This window comes from Neopelma chrysocephalum, unplaced genomic scaffold (assembly GCF_003984885.1).
Source record: "Neopelma chrysocephalum unplaced genomic scaffold, ASM398488v2 Primary Assembly neopelma1_97222, whole genome shotgun sequence".
Taxonomy (NCBI): Eukaryota; Metazoa; Chordata; class Aves; order Passeriformes; family Pipridae; genus Neopelma; species Neopelma chrysocephalum.
The window spans coordinates 3,503,321-3,522,467 of NW_020925863.1; the positions used below are offsets into that span (position 1 = coordinate 3,503,321).

The 19,147-nt window shown below is 39.3% G+C and overlaps 1 protein-coding gene across 1 annotated transcript in view; it reads left to right on the forward strand.

Moving 5' to 3' along the window:
- Positions 1-2,095: 2,095 nt before the first annotated feature.
- CDC14A (cell division cycle 14A) overlaps positions 2,096-19,147 on the forward strand; it is a 55,000-nt gene continuing 37,948 nt past the window's right edge. Inside the window, 4 exon segments of the mRNA XM_027671894.1 lie at positions 2,096-2,278; positions 2,759-2,849; positions 12,056-12,131; positions 18,646-18,738. Coding sequence (XP_027527695.1) covers positions 2,173-2,278; positions 2,759-2,849; positions 12,056-12,131; positions 18,646-18,738 — 366 coding nt within the window. The 5' untranslated portion in view covers positions 2,096-2,172.

A 19,147-nucleotide genomic window follows, 5' to 3' on the forward strand; every position in this document is an offset into this window, starting at 1 on the left:
AGATTAGTTTAAATATTTCCGGTGCTGACAAAGGCTGTTGCTAATTGCCACAAATGAGAACTTCTATGCAATGAAAATAGTATTTGTAATTTTGCAAAAGGTATATAAGCAGTATGCAAACATATGACAGCAGGGCTTCAGTTTCTTCAGTTCCTAGATTCAGCGTCCAGCTAGATGGGTTTACAAATAATAGGCTTCAACACAAACAGTTTCTAAGGATTCTGGATTCCGGATTCCACTGCTCCATCTTTGCTTCTGTTGCCAAAGAGAGCACTGTTAAGACTATTTTGAGTATGCTCATTCAAACTCCCCTTAAGTGCAGCATAGACTTAGAAATGTTACCTGGAACTGTAGTGAAAGTTTGAGTCAAAAAGGGTCTTATAAAAACTATGGTTCTAAAGATAATACCTTACTACCCCTTTTCTTACAGATAAGGCTATGGTACCCCTTAGACAATTAGCTGTAAGTAAAAAAAAAAAAATTGATTTAATTAAGGGTTAAATACAAGTGAAAGTCCTATAGAAAGGACTTTCCTATATAAGGAAAAATAAACCCATTGATTTCCATGAAAAATAAATTTTATTTTTTATTTAACGTGCTGTTACAGCTAGGGCCTCATTCATGTAAGCATCTTGTACGGAACAGTACTGAGAATGATATTTCTGATTAGGTTAACAGGATCAGATCCAAACAAAGTCATATTTAGGAATATTAGCTCTGGAACTTTTAAAAAAAAAGTAAATAAAGCAATGTAAGAACACAGGTATAAATTATTAGAACCAAGACAAAAAATAAATAAGCAACTACACAACAAGTTCCACTAGAGAAGGGTTTTCTGTAGTACTTCACCTTATTTGTAAAGCTTTCAAGATTATCCAGTGCTTATAACACTAGAATAAAAACAGAGGAGTCAGAAGTGTTGCACACTCATGTTTAGTCTCAATTGCAGACACACTAGGATTAATTATCTGAACTGGTAGTTACAGTAGGTTATTTACAGTGTTTGGGAAAGATGGTGATAATAATGTCAACCTCAGGGCTGCATATGGCTTTGTATTACAACATCTTTTTAAGGTGTTTCAAGGGGCGGGCGGGGGTGTTTGGGCGAAGAAGAACTCTTTTTCTCTTTTTTTTTTTTTTCCTCCTCAAGTTATCTCTTCTTTGCAACTTTTTGCTTTTGTTGTAAATATGAGACGGACTGTCTGCCTTGTTTAGCACTTACCAATTCTTTCTAGAGGAGAGGGTGGCAGAAGAACGCGCCCACAGCTCGAGCCAGCGCGTTAGGGGAGCTCTTTCCATCCGCAAGCGACTTCCCGAGTCCCTGTGCCCACGGCTCTACCCCGCCCGGCCCGGACCCCGCCTCAGGGGCAACACAAACCCCAGCCCGCGGGCGGCCGTGGGCGGGGCGCTTCCCCGGGCAGCGCTCGCTCATTGGCTGGAGGCGCAAGAGGGCGGCCCTTGATTGGCGAGCCGGTGTGTCTGTCACAGTGAATGGTGCCCCAGGTAGGGCAGCGAGAGCTGCGCGGTTCCCCCGTGCTCGGCTCCCCCAGAGCCGCTTCGGCTGCCCGCCCACCCCCGGCTGGAGCCCGCCCGAGCTGCTGAGGCACCGCTCCGGCCCAGCGCCGCTCCCCGCCGAGCTGCACCTCGGCACCCGCCCTGTCCCCGCGGGGCCCTGTGCCACGGGCCGCCCCCGGGCGGGGAAAGGCAGCGAGCAGCGCAGCGGGACGCGGCGGCGCTGCCCGGGCGGTGGGCGGCAGGGCAGGCGGGGCGGAGGCGGGGCCGCGCCGGGCGCAGAGGCGCTGCCTGGCGGAGCAGGGGCGTTGCTGGGCTGGGGGGCGAGCGCGGGGGGGCCGGTCACTCGAAGCGTCAGCCCTGGGCCGGGCGAGACAAAGGCTCCGTAACGCGGTTGCCAGAGCGCCGCCGGTCGCTTGGTAACCGCCCGCTGCCGCTTTATCCGGGGGCGTCTCCCGGCTGGGGGTGGGGTGGAGCTGGAGTCCTTGTGGGCGCTCGCCCGCCGTGTCCCGAGGCTCGTTCTCGGCTCCGCTCCCGCTCCTATGCGGGCTGCGGCCGCCGCGCTCGCAGCACCGTGGGCCCCGGCGGGCGGCCCCTCCGGGCAGCGGGTCGGGTCCCAGCGAGCGCGCCCCGGCCCCGCCGGCGCTGCCCGAGAGCGCCATGAGCTCGGAGCCGCCCCGCGCCTCGCTGCTCCGCGCCCTGTTTAAGATGGAGCCGCCGGCGGCTGCCTCCGAAGTGCTGGGGGGAGCCTCGGAGTTCGTGAAAGGTGAGAGCGGGGCGGGAGCAGCCCCGTCCCCTGCCCGCAGGGGTCCCGGGGCTTCCCTCAGAGAGGAAACCCGCTGGCTTTTCCCGCCTCCCTGCCCCGGCTTTGCTGCGTGCTCGGCCCCTTTTCCTGGCGGGCTCGGCGGGCTGCCCGCCCCCGGCTGCCGCGGGCGCACCTCGGCGGGTCCTGCCCCCGCTGCCCCGGCGGGGAGGGCGCGGGGCCGGCACCTGTTGCTGTGTGCGGCTGTGCCCGGGGTCGGAGCCTCCCCCGCCCGCGGGGCCGCTCCCGAGGGTGCCCGGGGGGGCCCTACAGGGCAGGGCCCGCGGGCGGAGCGGTCCGGGCGCTCCCGCCGCCGCTCACGCAGCAGAAAAAGGAGCGGTGGAGTCTCTTCCGCCCCGGGCCGCGGGGTGACAGGCGTGCCCCGGGCAGTCGGCGGGGCATCTGCCCGCACCGACCCACCCTCTGCCCTAATCTGTGTTTCAGATCGGTTGTACTTCGCTACTTTACGAAATAAACCGAAAAGTACCGTAAATACCCACTACTTCTGTACGGATGAGGAACTGGTCTATGAAAAGTAAGTGTTCTGATCTGTTACGTTTTGCATATTCAAAATGATCACCTGAGGGTCCTCCCAACACACTTTGCTACTGTGTAGAATATTTTTTGCCCCATTTAGTTACTTGCACAGAACATGAGTATAAAGTTATCCGGAATATACATTAGCTGAAACTAGTTTAACAAGATTACTGCTCTAAAAAAGACCCACAAAAACAGCTGCAAGGCTTAAATTGTGGTTGAACTAGGAGAAGGATATCTGAGCCTTGTAAGATTTGTTTAAAACATGGAGAAGATCTCTTTAATTGCATTTTATTAAATGGTGACTTAAATAGAAGACTCTTGTTTGGCATGAATAGATGAAACAATAGTTTGTTTCCTGTGTTTTCCTGTATAGAGATTATGAAGTGATCACCTTTAATATAGAATTTTAAGAATGCAATGTTTAAATGTGCTTTTAAAGAGCATCTGCAACTTGTTTTATAAGAAGGTTTTCTGATAGCACTTCCTAATGGCTTTTGTAGCTTTAGAACAGCAGAAAAAGTATTTTCTGTGAAGTAAAAGCTTCATGTGTTTGGAAAACACTGACTACACATAGAAGGTAAAAAGTAAAATTGATTATAGTTGTGAATACTATTAAAGGACATAAAATACACTTAACAAATAAAGTAACCACTCTATGCTGTGGTTAAAAAGTGGATACTCTGCACTGCGTTCCCAACTCAACTGTTTCATGTGTGATGGTTTATCTAGCTACTTGACAAAGGCGTTGCTGTAACAGAAGTGAAACAAAAAGTGTGCTCCTATTTTTTGTAAAACTTTCCATCTGGGTTGAAGAATTTGTGAGCATCAACCATTCTTCCTTTACTTCTACAGTGACTTCAGCACTGTTCCTGTGAAGGTGTAAACCAGTTCTCCTTGGTTTTTAGCTTACTTTCTATGCCCAGCTTGCAGTTTTAGGGTGTCTTTTCTACACATGTTTTTGAGTGTTTCTCATCTTAAGCTGTGCATCTTCTACTGAAGTTCCCAATGATTTGTGCCAAAAGTTGACTTTTATAGTCAGCTGCTTGGGTTGGGAGTAAGTTCTGTAACGATCATCAAGGAATTTAGATTGGAAGGCACCTTGGGAGTACCCCAAGGCAAGGTTGACCTAATATTGAAAGCAGAATTCAATTGGGGAAGGTCCTGAACAATTTGTGTTACGTGAAAATGTTCCACTTTCTTTAATGAAAAAAGCTTGTTCCTCTTCTTGACTTTTGTGTTATGCTTGACCTGAGGTGTTTTGGTTTTAATTCTTAATATGCTTCTAGGAAGGGTGAAGGAATCTTATGTGGCATTTGATCTTATGGGTAAGAAGGGGGAACGCTTCTCTACTGTTAGTTACAGAGGACTATGCTAACCAAGGACTGTTACTGGGGTATTTTGTGTGAGGACAATGTCATATTAAAAAAAAAGAAAAAAGTACAGAGAAATTTGAAGGGGAGGGGGAAAGTAATTTTCTTTAACGGGTAACAGAAATTCCATAGGTATACTCCTGAACCCAGTTATCTGTTAAGTACATACCAGGTGTAACCCGATATCACATATAATTACCAGATAATGGAAGGAAGCAGTTTCCTTTTTCTAGAGCACATCTAAAGATTTTGGACATATAACTCATGGTGTATTTTCTGAATTGACAGTTCCTACTCTATTTTGCCAGTTTTAAAGGTATCCTATATTTGATACCATAATAGTACTCTCACTTTTGTGCTCTCAAAATACTAAAATGTGATAAGAGGTAGAAATTAAGTGACAGTTACCAGGTGGTATGAATGAATTTTCTATAATAACCTAGCTCTTTTGCATAACATTGCTAAACTTTCCCCTGATATTTGTATTGCTGCACCTGTCACTGTCAGTGTATGCAATATTTAGTAGTAAACCCATGCCTCATGTTATTCCCCCCCTCTTTCTTTTCTCCCTCATATTTAAATAAGTTTATATGGTCTCAGGGAAGCAAAAGCAGGTGTCATTAGGGTTACAATATTACGTATCTCTTTAATATCTTTCTGAATTTGGACAGCTAGAGGCAAATTGAGGACTAGAATGCAAGACTCAGTTCTTGGGGAAATAGTAATTTTGCTGTAGCTTCCCTTGTGCTCATCAGCAAGCTTGACATCAGTCTGTTGTGTTTCACAGGCTGCACACAAAGTGGGGAGCTTCATGTCAGGGCTTGTCTGTAAGTAGTAGTGGAATATAACTTGAATACACCAGATCAGATCTGCTGCTCATTTTATCAAAAATGCAGCCTTCTTTCTGAGAAAGTGGTTGGAAGTATTTGTTACATGATAGCAAAATAAATACTTGGAAGTGAGCTTTGAAGTGATATAGCTCAGAACAGTGGTTTCCAGAGTCTTTATTCAGAATGGCCTACCTGACTTGTGATCAGAATTTCATGGCCAGTTCTGCTTTTTTATCAAATGAACTGTTCAGTGTTCTGAGGAGGAGGATAGGACATGTCTACTCAGGTATGCAATCCTCAGCACTTGTGAGGTATGTCATTAATTATGTTAATACAACTGTTTATTGGCTTAACTTTGTTTAGATGCATCACAGTAGTGACGAAGATTGAGCTTAGCTTTTCTTTGGGCCTTATTCTGTTAGCTTGTTACAGAATTTTATTTAGCTGACTTTACAGAGGTGTCAGTTTGCTTCACTGAAGCAGTATCTGATCTCAAAGCCTCATGAATATGTAGGTTTGGAGTTGTCTGATTACAGACGGCCTGTTATTGGATCACGCAGTACTTAAAAACTTGCTGCCTCGCTTCCTTTTTCTCCCCCTCTTGAAGAGACATAAGGAAGTAATTTTGTACATTAGTAGTATACCCCATTTATTAAACAAAGCAGCCGTAGTGCTAGATCTGATGGTTTCGGAAGTTTTGGTCTGATAAATGCTGACTTGCTATTGCAGCCTATCACGTGGTTTATTACTAAATTGTACACAAAGTGTGGTTATGTAATCTTGAGCACTTTAGCCTTCAGTTTTCACTTGAAGTTTTCAGCTGTTCTAGTGAATTCATAACACTGTCTTATTTAAACATGCACACTTTAAAGAGATAATAAAGGTGTTCTTAAAAGCATTTAAGCCTATCTGAAATGCTACCTGACTAGGAGCTCACTACAATTGTCACCAGTTAAATGTGCTGCAATTTAACCTTGAACCTATTAGGCTAGGGAAATGATATGTAAATGCCTCAGCTAAGAGAATGAGAAACCTGAATGAAATTATACAATTCTGAAGTCTTTTTAATGGTTCTCTTTCTGTAAGATTTTGTCAGAGGTTTTCTGAAACTCTGACTTTCCTCCTGAGAAAGTCTGAGCTACTGCTTATAATGGAACACAGTCTTTCAGGGTAATGTAGTGCAGGTAACTATTACTTCAGAAAAATGGAGTTAATGAGAAATAATCCAGCTTGATGGAGACTGTCATTTGGCAAATAGACAAGCCTTGCCTTGGCAAAACCTCAATTAAGTAAGAAGCTTTTTATTCTCTAAGAATAGCATCTTTCATGTTTCACCTTTCAGTAAACAGATCTGGATTGAGAATACTACACTTGACCGGTTAACTTGGCTTTCTTATAGTTTTATCAAAGCAATTTTTGATGTCCTTTTTTATTGTTGAGTAGCTTTCTCAAACAAAATTAAAATCTAAATTATGTGAAACAGGAATCTCTTACTGGTAAATTGTAATGGCAGCCTTCATAAATCATAACGGTTTTATTCAGTCATTTGTTCTCACTTTGGATCTCTTGTATAAACAGCCTTTGCAGATCTAATCTCTGACATCATCTGGGCCGTAAAAGGAGTTAATATGATAGTCTCTGTGTATCCTATTCTTTACACTAAAGCTTTCTTTCAAGCTATGGTTTGTTACTTGCCCCTTTCACAGCAATCTTCACGTTAGGTACTTCGGTTATGCAGCAACAGAATAAGACTTTCAGATGCTTAGCTGCAACAATATTCGATTAGTACTGTTTGCTCCACTGCGTGTGTATATGCAAAGAAGCAGTTTCTCTTTCCTGTGAGAAGAGTAAGGGTTAGCTTGTCTGGTTTTGCTTTGGCTAAATGATTCGTTTTGCTCTTCAGTAACAGTACTTGCATAAGAAACCTGAACTTCTGCATCGTTCTGTGGCTTATATTATTTGAAAGGAAACAGAAAACTTTAAGTTAAACTTGTTCCAACAATTAGAGCTGTTGCTTCACAGAGAACAGGGGCTTCCTTGTTCACTCCAGTAACTTTTGAAGACTTGACCTTGACAATTGGATGACCAAGACAACCTAGTAAGCTGAAGTCCAAAATAAAAAAAAGGAAATTTCCCAACTTCTAACTTCTATCAATGTGAATGTAAATACAGAGGAGAAAAACTTCTCTATGTTGAATTCTTACAGGTGAGTATTAAGAATAATGCTCCAGCTTTATTTTGTTTTCCATCTTAAAATGAGAAATTTTAATTTCACTTCAGAAATTAAATCAAGATCTAAGAACTGGGAGTGTCAATTTTTCCTTCAGACACAAACTTCTGACATAACTTCACATTTGATACTTGTAAAGTGCTGTCCCTTAACACCTGTGGTGTGCTTTTCAGTCCAACAGTTTCATAAATTTTATACCTATGTATTGGTCTTTGCATACCATATTGGTCTTTGCTTTTTCATATGTAAAAGATAAAAGCATTCGTCAGTAGCATTGAGCAATTTTTTCTCTCTTTCTCTTTACCCCCCACCCCAGTAAAAGGGTAACAGGATAAACCAGAACTGTTTTCTAGGTCCCAGTTTTAGATTGGGCAGGAGCGTAGCTTGGTACAGGAAAAACCGTTTGAGGATCTTGGCCTCTGTTAAGATGACTTTCTTTCCGTAGAGAATAGGCTTCTAGCAGGACCTGAAGATTTGTCCAGAGGGAAGCTTTTTGTGGAAGAACCTCTTCATAATTTATTTTGATGTCAAGGAGCATTGCATTAAAAAAGAATGTGTTTGGAATAGCTATTTAATTACCTACAACTTAAATCAATGAATTCTTCTTCGATTTTGAAGAATCTGGATCTTGAGGAGGATTTGGAAGTTCCAAGAAGAAATTGAGTTAATACCTGGGGTTTTTTTGAATAATACAGAGCCTCTACTTTATTCCTACCTCCAGAGGCAAGCAGTGAGGTGATTTTTCCAGGGTTATGTTTGCTGTATCATCCTTTGTCTATTCAGAAGCATGCAATCCCTAAGTAGTATTAAGCATTAGGGATTTTGTCTCGGCCCAAATAAGAAAGCTCCCAGGAATTCACGTGTTACTGAAATCACTGGGCTAGAGCAGGGAAACAGTGCCACTGAGTATCACACCGATTTTCATGTGCTTGAAAAGCAGGGAGGAGAAACACACTCCAGGAAGCAGAAGTTGGAGAAAGAAGACTGAATAGGTAAGATTTCCTGAGTAGCAGTTAGGTTGTAATGAATGGGTGGACCGATCCTTCTGATGCTCATCCAGGAACTTTGTTGTTTAAAATGTGTTCAGCTTATGATTTGAAGCAAGTACCTGTAATGGCCACTTGGCCACTTCTGCAGTACCTGATTCTTGTTCTGGTTAACGGCCAGACTCAGAGCAGATGCTGTAGGGCCCTTAGTGCAGTAACTTGAATGTTTCAGCCTAGGAAAAAAGGAGGGAGAAACAAGTGGAGAATTTTTCTCTTGCTGTAGGACATCTGTTTATCATTTTTGTGAAACTCCAGGGTCGGGTATTCAAATGCTTAGTGAAAAGGGACTTTTGCATTCAGAAGAGGTGCCGGTTTAGGCTTGAACTGACTCATGGCACCTTCACGTGGCCTCCCATGGAACTGCAGTCGGAAACGACTTGCTTTGCTGTCTCGAGAGTTGAGGGCTGCATTCCACTGAATTCCCTGGAAGCATTTACAGTAGCTGCTTGCATGACAGAGTAGACCAATGAGCCCTTTATGGGCTGGCCTTTCCAGGTGGGTGACCATTCCTATGATACAGTATAGCAAATGCCTCAGATCTTATTTTGTAATAAATTTATAGGAAGAAGTGGTTCTAGGAGCTTATTCTAAGGAGAATACAGATACCAGAAACTTAAGCTACTGCTTCCAGGTAGCATCATGATAGTAATTTTGAAGTAGACTACTTAAATATTCATCTAGTATATTCTGGGGTTTTGCTACTTAGTTTGAGAAGCCTAAGGATAGCAAGCCTCCATGGGTTGAGGGGGAAGAATAATTTCAGCTATCATCTAGGTACTTGATTAAAACAAAATATAATTCAATGTTAATTAATACCATACCTGCCATCTATTCCTCATAGGTGGTTCCCACCTCCATTGTAAGTGATTCTCTCTTAACTGGCTTAAGCTTCAGAGACATCCTGATTTCTTATTGTATTTAAATGCCTTGTTAAAATACCTAGATGTAAAAGAGGTGGAAGTAAAATAATGAGTGGATTGTTATCAGTGACTATCATATAATAGGATTTGACTTTTTCTTATGTTTATCTTCAACTTTTGCCCAATAAAATTCTTTACTCAGATGGTGACTTAGTGTGTTGTTTCTTCCCCATTCCTTATACCTCCCATTTCCCACCTTCTGCTTACATTTAACTGTATGTTATAATTCTGTTCTTAAGATGAAAATCCTCTGGGTGAGTCAGGATCAAGTGTCTCTAATTCAAGTATATAAATGGGCTTTTATAGAAAAAGTAATGAGGGTGCATAAGATTAAACCCTTCTTCTTAAACATGTCAGAAATTGTGTTTAGGTCTAAGAATGTAAATTGAAGTAAGATTTTGTAGATCAGAGTTCATTGACTTCAGTACAGAGCCTTGTATTATCTTTCAGAGAACTCTTTGATTTGGAGGTTTGTAAAGCACTTGTTTCACTTAGCCCCACTAAAAAAAAAGATAATCCAACTTATTCCACTTTAGAGGTATTAAGTGGAGAAAGTTAAAATTATGCACATAACATAACCTTTCAGTGTCACATGTCAACCCCAATGTTTTGTAAGTGAAGCCAATGGCTGCTTTATACTGCCTGCACGCTGTTATGTAAATAACTTGGGAATTGCCAGTGGTTTTGTGTAGTAATAATGCTGGTGCAGCACTGACTAAAAGTACCTTTCCTTTATGATTGTGTTTGGATTCTGAGAAATATCTTGTTTCTGCAGCACAGACAAATGGTGACAGGACCAGAGACTTAAACACAGATACTTCTGCCCCTGACCTCCACTGTGTTAAGAGAAGCACACCATACTTAATGGGAATAGGTGATGGAGAAATAGTCAGTCAAAGATTGTGACATCTTTAACTTGATGGCTGAGAAGCTTAATAGCTTCATTTTGCTTCATGGATAGACTCAAATGTATTTTATCCTTCTGTCCACCAAAATAGTAACTTGTCTGTTGTGGATAAATTTGTAAATTAATTTTTGTGTACTTTTCCTATACTTCTGTTTGAATTTAATAATGTGGAAAAGTAGAAGTGGATATATGACTTCATATTGATGTACTTCTAGCAAATGAATAGTAATAAAATAAAAACTTATCTTAAAGCATGACTTATAGAGTTCTTCAGTTCTTTAGGTGAACTGTGTATTCCATTAAATCTTTCAGCTACTTTGGTCACAATGGTTTTTTAAAAAGTAGTCTGTGTTATAGTAACTATCACATGCCATGTTTTTTCACAGTACTTTAAAAAGTATTTTTCAAAAATAATCTTTAAATCCTAAGTTCTACTTTTCCATCATATATTTAAGTGAAAGAATACTGTAAAGTTAATGGAGCAAGACAGGGTGGGGTTTGTTTTTTTTTTTTTATTTGGAGAAGGTGTTAGTGCAGCAGTATGGGAAGAGATGTTAGTAAGCCTTCTATATGGCTTTTCTAGAAGCTACAGTGTTGTTAGAACTCCAGTTTTAATTTCTTTTTTGTCATAGCTCATACTTGTCCCTATAACTTTTTTATTTCACCTCTGAAAAACCATGTGGAGGGTTTTGTTTTAAAAATACCTATAACTGTTGACTGTATCTGGAAACTTAGCTGAGATGAAGTTCTGAAGTTAAGCCCTGCTTTACTACCACTGCATTTTCCTCTTGAGTTGGTTACTGCTGTCCAACCTGCAAATAAAGTCCTAGTAGTTGGATAGCTTCCTCTTTCATCCAGCTAATTAGCTTCTGTAATTACATCTTAATATTTTGTTCTAAAGGGCTGAACTGAATCTTAACCAACACTTACATTGTTACTTGATATTGTAAAGTAGATGATACTGAAATAGCATTGGTGTGGCAGGCAGGCTACTTGTCCTAGATAGTGATCAGACTAATACAATTGTCTCTTTTTTGCACTGCTCTTGGCTTTCTTATTTGAGAGAATGTGGGGAAGAGGATATTAACGAAGTTATAAGCACCGAAAAGATCATCAAGACAAATTTCTATACACAAAAGGAAAATTATTGGGGGAAGCTTAAATTTTGAGCAGTTTTGCACAATGAATGGAGAGGGAGAAAGCTCTAGAAGAGGTTGTTTAGAAATCTAGGAGATAAACAAGAACAATGAGGAGTTGGTATTGACAACATGAAATAAATAATACATTGGAAGAACAGTCTAGAGATGAGGATTGCGGGACAAAGACAAAAATAATTAGATGTAAAGTGTATATGTAATATATAATCTCTGGAATAGTGAAGGATGGGATATGAAGAAATATGCTTAATTTTCAGACAGATCAAGACTGAACATAATTCAATAAATTTTATTACCCATAAGAAATTCTATGTAGCCTATTCTTAATACTTTGTAATGATATCTTTTGATCTTAAGCAGTTGTAGAATCTATATCTAGGATGACATCAACATGGCTTAAATTTAGATTATGTCCTGATATTCTTTACTCTGTAGTTTTGGCCAAAACCAGACTGCATATCATGGGATAAAGAAAAAAATTCTGTAGTTACTGTGTGTATATAATGGGAAAGGTAGTTACTGGAATATCTTTAACTGAAGCTACAAATGAGTTCAAATAATTGTTACTGTTGTCCTCTTAAATGAACCAATGAAGGACTTATGTGTTGTTCCATGTATATTGGCTACTCTGTATCCTGCAAAAGTTACTAATTTGCAGCTTTAATTATCAACAGCGTGGACATTGAAATTTGCCTAGCTCTTTTGTATAAATAACACTGGGTTTTGTTTCTTTTCCCCCAGTTTCTATGGAGATTTTGGACCTTTAAATTTGGCAATGTTATACAGATACTGCTGTAAACTAAATAAGAAACTAAAGGTAAGCTTTGTTTAAAAATAATGTTCCTATTTTTTTTGTGTTTTGAAATTGAAATAAAATTATCCAGTTTGAAAGTAGTGATTAAGTGCTCATTATCTAGATGGTGACTGCTAAACTTAAAGGATGTTCTTTGTTCTGAGTTCTTTTCCCTCTGAAGAGTGAAAACAATTAATATGCCTTCATTATTGCTTATCAGATGAGGCACTGAAGGCTGTGTTCTCCTTTTTTCATAACCTTACACTTTAAAGACAATAGTAACTAAAACCACTGGTTATGCTCCATCCCAACCAGACAAGTACACTGAACGTGTAGCTGTGGGCTTAACCTGTTCTCCAAATACCTGTGAAGAAGTGATTTGCAGCATGTATAGGAAATCTATCCATTTCAAGAAATGAAACATTTTAATTTCAAAGTACTAATTACTGTAACTTCTGGACAAGTAGTGAGGAGACCATCCACTAAATATAACAGATATTAAATCTTTATAATATAAAATATTAGAACTGTTACTGACAAAAGGGGAAAATGAGACTACAGATGTGATAACTTTGGCTAGTGTTCAGAGGGTCCCTTTATCAAAAATGACATTATGCTTTGGGGCTAATGTTTGCTGCACAAATAGGCAAGTTGATTCATGCTATCTACTGCTTTCAGGGACATGCTGAATTGCACTTGTTCTTAAGAGGAGATTCTCCAAATTCAGGGGTTTATAGAGTTGCTATAAACTTCTTGCAAAAAAAGTGCTTCTAGTGAAAATGTACATTGCTTCTTAACTCTAAAAAATTACTTATAAAGAGAAAAAGTTAAACTCTAGTATTTCTAATTTTGTTAGTGTGTGTTCATATTGGGAAAACATTGTCATTTCACTAAAGAGAACTTATAACTATGTTATCACCCCATTTTCCAGTGCCAGTGTCCCATTCAAACATGTGACCAAAGATGCTGACTCAGTAGGAATCTGGTTTTTTTACCTTAATTCTGCTGTTGTTGACCTTTTATTCGAGTTAAAAATTGGAGTATGCTTGCTCTCTGATGCAGTTACTCCAGAGAAGAACCAATAGTAAAACTACTATTCTAACTTCCCTGTGCCCTTGGAAACTGGAGAGATCAGTTCTGTCTTTTCCAGATTCAGATTAAGACTGCGATCAGTTTGGGACCCGAATACAGTCTCATGTATTACTGTTGAAGTCTATCTTCCTGCTGTTATAGTTGAACCAGAATGCCTTCAATCCCGAGCCTAGGTACCCAGAGTTTCACCCAGGAAATAAGTACACAACTAATAAATATCCTGGAATTTTTTTTAATGGTTCAATATTGAACAAGAATGTCTCTACAGGCTTTATTCTTCTTGTAAGGCCATCATCTGTGTTGAATGAGGCAAGCACATCATCAGAAGTGGCTTGTAAGCATGATGATCAAGGTTGGATATTATCATGAAAAAATAAACAAGGGAGCTAAATTGGAACTGAACTATTGATTTTGATATTTGCAGGGCTGATTTAACAAACTGTGATGTCACTTTAATGCAACATTTACATTTGTTGAAAAAAGCAAACATACTGACACTGCTAGGTGAAGATTACAGCTGATGAGAAGTCTCAGCCCCTCTGGGAGGAGGTGCTGTTTGTTGCTGCCAGAGGCTAATTCCAAATAGGTTAATTTAAACTACTAGTGTATAAGAGGGAAAAGTAACCTGATAATGCAACCACTTGAAAGTAATACCTGAAATCAAACAGCTAAAGCTTGGAATACTGCCAAAGTGGTGTAGAAACTTACAGTTGAATAGATTCCAGTCTGGCTGATTGGCACTACCCCTGGGGTAGGCCAGAACAGCTAATGTAAGCTTTGCTCTTCTAACAGTTAAAATATATGCCAGACTGTGACCTATTTTAGATACTACCTGCAGAGAGGGTAAGTAGTCTTATAAGACCAAGTCCCAGGGCTGCAGCATGTACATGTACCTGCATGTATCAGAAGCACACATCTGCAGGCCTCGCTAAATGACTGCTGCTCAGCTTTGCTCGTCAAGAATTACAGATTCACAATTTCTACCCTTCTACACCTCATCTTCCCATGTCGGCCCTTCACAAGTGTCCCAAAGAGGAGTTCCGAGGCTTGAACTAGTGTGTGTAAGACAGAAGTTCAGGTCATGGGAAGTACCAACTAGACTAACAAGAGAGAGAGAGAGTCCTGTTGGGGCAACCTGCTGCTTGCATATCCTTGCATTAAGGGTTCCTGTGACCAGCAGCAGGAAGTGTTTGATCATAGAAAGTAAAAGATACTGCAGATTATCATGGGATGGTTGCTATTGCCATACTACAATGCTTTTGGGACCCTGAGGCAATCAGAGTGCTTAAGCCCAGATGACTTGGTATATACTTGCTTGGGTAAGTGCTTCATGTGCTTTTCTTAAGAAAAGATTCTTGAAGTGTGGCACAAAAAAAATTACAAACGTGATGGGTTTTGTATGGATATACTATCTCAAAAGGAATTAAGACTTAGACTTGTTAACATTGAAACTCCTGTGAATAGGAACAGGAGAAATGAGAGTATAAGATCTCATTAAAACAAGCAAGCCCACAAACCTCCCTTCCAAATCTTTCAGCTGTATCTATTTCTGGTTTGGGAGAGAAGTTAGACATTAGAGGCAGTCTTCTGTTTTCCTCTCTCCTTTCTTGTGGGACTGGTGAGGATGGAGAAGGGTACCAGTTTGAAATGTGCTAATGGCAGACCAACATTTTAAAGTAAACTATGGTAACTTTGTGCTGACTGATATTAAAAACAGTAAATAATTCTGTTTTGAAGAGCTGAAGAATTTATTTAGATATCCATTTGCCAAGAAAGTTTGAGGTAGAATCCTGGTTATGCCTTACAGGAAAAGCTTTTGGACTTTGGTTGTAATGCTTCAATTGCTGTGGAGATGATTTTGACTATCCAAGTCAACAGCAAGGAAAAAATGCTTGGCTGTGCTATCTTTCTACTTATAATTTGAATTCTGTAGGGGGAAAAAACGCTTGACTAAGCAACTGGGGTTCATTTATGAAACAAAGATTTTGTTTCTTCTGTTTAAACAACTCTGACTTCATAAAAACTGCTTTAAAAAACTTTCTGTGTTTTATGTGTGTATAGCCTTACACATTCTCAATAAATCCAGGAGCAGAGATGATCAGGGAGTGTTGCTGATATAAATGATATGAATATTGAAGATCAAAGGCAGGAGAGGAAAAACTCTGGCAGGATTATGAACTATGGGGTTAATATTTTTTGTGTGCTAACTGTATTGCTGCTGAGTCACAGAGGAGTTTGGCATATTTGTTGTTTTAATATAATAAACTGTTGGGCATACATGTGGAACTGTAGTCATTGCAAGCATCTCCTTAGGACAGCCTAAATTTTGAGACAGGGTTGAGTGCACATGTTTTAATAAATAATTTTCTATGCAATTTGCCACCCTTGTATTCACTGCTATTTACGTGTACATATTACATATATATACATCTCTCTATGTATAAAAATAGAATTTGCATAGATTCAGGCTTATTAAACACACTGCAGTAATTTCTTGCTTGAACAGTGCAACTGTGTTTAACCATATCCATTATATGAAATAGTGACAAATAATCTGGTGGTTTTACACAGCTGACAATCTAGTAACGGTCTGTCTATCTTGGCACTTTCTAAGCCTGTCATCAGTTTCTCTGCAAGTAAATCTCTCTTGAGGCCTGCAAGAAACAGGAACGTATCTATTATTTAAAAAAAAAAAGTAATCTTAAGATGAAAATAACATGTTCTGGAACCCTCTTGTAATCTTATTAGTTAGTTTTATCACCTAAACCAAAACCTGCCATGCTTTCTGTGGAACCTCTGCTTTTAATTCAAAAGACTGTCTTTTAGTATGTTCCTTTGGGATATATCTTGACAGATATATGTAACTGTTGTTACATTTTGTCTTTTAATGATGTGTGAAACTGCTAAAATTTTCTTACTGGTAAAGAAAAATACTCTTAATGCTTCATAGTGCGTGCCTTTGTTTTGGGAAAGAAGATTGCTCACAACTATGTTATCTCAAAGTCTGGCTATTCTGTAAGATAACCTCTAAGGAAAAAGTTCTTGTTGAAACAGTCCTGATTCTTCAGAGTTGAGCAGTGTCTCAGGGAACTAAAGCCTTAATCCATTCAGGTGGAGCTCTGGAACTGTAAAAAGAGTCACCTTCCAGAACTGTCTTGAAAGCTTGTTATCATTGAATCTATCCAAAGGAGGACACATAGCTTATTAAGTGTGGTCAGAAAATGAGTATTTTTGAAAGTAGATCATATAGCTTAGTATTGATATTTAAGGTGTACTGAGTAGACAGTTTGCATGTTAACATTAACAGAGGCATTGCATTGACACTTCAGGAAACACTTATTGTAAAACTTGATTTTCTGTAACTAATGGGCAGATAAAAACAGTGGTTTGTCTTATAGGCTTTGGAAAAGTTAAATCACACTGCCATTTTCCACTGGCTACTATGCTATAACCTGTTAATGTCAATTAATATTAATTTCAATTTTGTGCTAAAGCTTTAGTCAGGATATATGTTTTTTGAATATCATATAACCTTACATTTTGAAAATTATGCAATAAAACTGATACATTGTTTTCATTAAAATGTTCTGGAAACTTCTGTTTTTCACTACTTCAGGTATGAAGTATCTCAAAACTGAAATGACTTGATACACCCATATGATTAAAAAATCCATTCTATAAAATAGAACAAGAACTATGGTCTCATTACATAGAACTTCTGGCTAGCTAGCTTTGCAGTTTAAAATAGTGGGTTTGGTGAACTATAAACTGCTGCAAAGAACTTTGCTTTAAAATAAGTAGTAGTCAATAAGTTATAATTGAAGTTCTGTCACTGTTGCATAACTACTGTAATCTTATCCCACCTACACATCATGGGTGGAATTGCAGTTAGAGAACACTAAAATTAAAGAATTGAGGAGGGGGAAGAAGGGAGGAATCTTAAAATACTGGGATTAATTTTGTCAAGTTTTAATAATAATTGAATACTTCACTAATTAAATAACTACTTGTGCTTTGTATGTTTGCATATACACTGAGAGAAATGTTGCTGTTGGTCTCTAGATACAGCTTCTTCCAATCAACAGCAGCCAGCTATCTTGGGAGTTACAGTCCCATTTAGACATACTGAGTTGCATTAACTCTCACTCCTTCTACCTCTGGAAGTTGTGGCTAATAAGACCAGACTGGAATGTGCAGTTAGAACTGCTATAAAAGGTGCTGTTGCTGGGGGTTGGGATTAAGAAGCTTGCTGTGATACCTACATCAGTTTTCTCCTGAGTTTATCAGCTATTTGATTTTTTTGCAGAATTTGATTCTGTGGTTAAAGCTATTCTAAAATCTGCAACAAGAGTTAAGGTGAGAGTAGACACAGATCTCTGGAAGTGAGATACAGTTGGCACTACTTAAACAAATAAAACACTGTTCTGCAGCAGGTACTGTATCTTCTACCCCCAAGTGTCAACAGTGAAGCTGGGTAACAGCAGCATTGGTATTAGGGCATTTTATAGAATGTGCAGCTTTTAAAAATAGAACATGCTTCAAATATTTAGAAATGGAAACCAGTATGTTTGTTGATGACTTCCTCAAAATGGGAGTTGTACTGTGAAAATCTGTCAGGACAAACATGCATCACAGTGTTGCAGAATATAATGGAAGTGTAGCAATTCATGAAGCTAAAAAATTATTAATGCAGTGAATTGTCCAACTTGCCACTTCTAAGTGACAATTTTGTCTCTTTCTGGCTTTAAATAGTTTTGCTGCAGTTTGTCATTATTGTTCTGTTCTGGTGCATGTTGGTTTTGTTTTCAATGGGAGTTTTGTCCACAGGATTCTGACAGAGGCTTCCTTTCTTCCTAAAGAAAGAAGAGTTGCAAGTATTGCTAGTTTTGTCTTTGCCTAGCCTTTTTTTCAGGCAATGTTTTCTTTTTTTTTCTTCTTTTTTTTTTCCATTTTAAATAAATTCTTGCTGTTCAAGTTTTCTAAAGATGTCTATTACCCCATTTTTAGGTAGTATATATGGAAGAGTGTTTTAACTTATAAAGAGCTTTATAGATTGATTGCTTCATTTTTTCTTTTGTCTTCTCCACAGAATTTTATGCAAAGAGATTCAACATATAGGAGGAAGTTTTAGTCTGTAAATGTCAATGTCTTTAATCAATGTTCATAAGCTATTCTTTCAAATGCTTAAACTTGGGGGAAAAAATTCAGTTTTTTATACTGAACATTTTAGTTCAGCTGCATTTTGTAGGATTATTTTTTACAGCTAACAAAGAGATCTGCCCTGATACAGTGGCTGCTTCCCTGTACTCTTATCTGTGATGTAAGAAGATTGTTCAGGGTGTCAGTAATTTTTTCAGTTTGGGAAAAGGGATTTTTTTGAAGTGTTCTTAAAGTGCATTCTTTTCTTATTAAATATGATATTTTGTTTGTTTCTTTCTTTAAACAGTATTTCAGTCTATCAAGAAAGAAGATAGTGTACTACACCAGTTTTGACCAGCGGAAACGAGCAAATGCAGCATTTTTAATAGGTGCATATGCTGTAAGTATTATTGATCACATGGATACTCCTAACCTTCCTTAAGAGACTTCTGCTGTGTGTAAAACAGCTTCTCAAGGTATGGATGCAGATGGTCATTTCATTCTTCTCTAAGCTGTCTTTGGAAATTCTGCTGCATGAGTTTTAGGGAAACCCTGGCTTGGCCCCTTAACTCCATTTATTTTACTAGACATGAAATGGCTTTGGCAGATCATTTGCACATTTTCCATAGGATACCATTTTCTTGAATGTCAAAAATTCAAAACACAAATTTAAATTTACATTTGAACTTGGCTGTCTTAGGATCAATTGCTTCTCATGGTAGGAGCAAGACTCATACTGGGAAGAAGAATTTTTCTCTCAGCCTTTCTTAAAGTCACTAGACCAGAAGCATAGTGATTATTGAATTGAT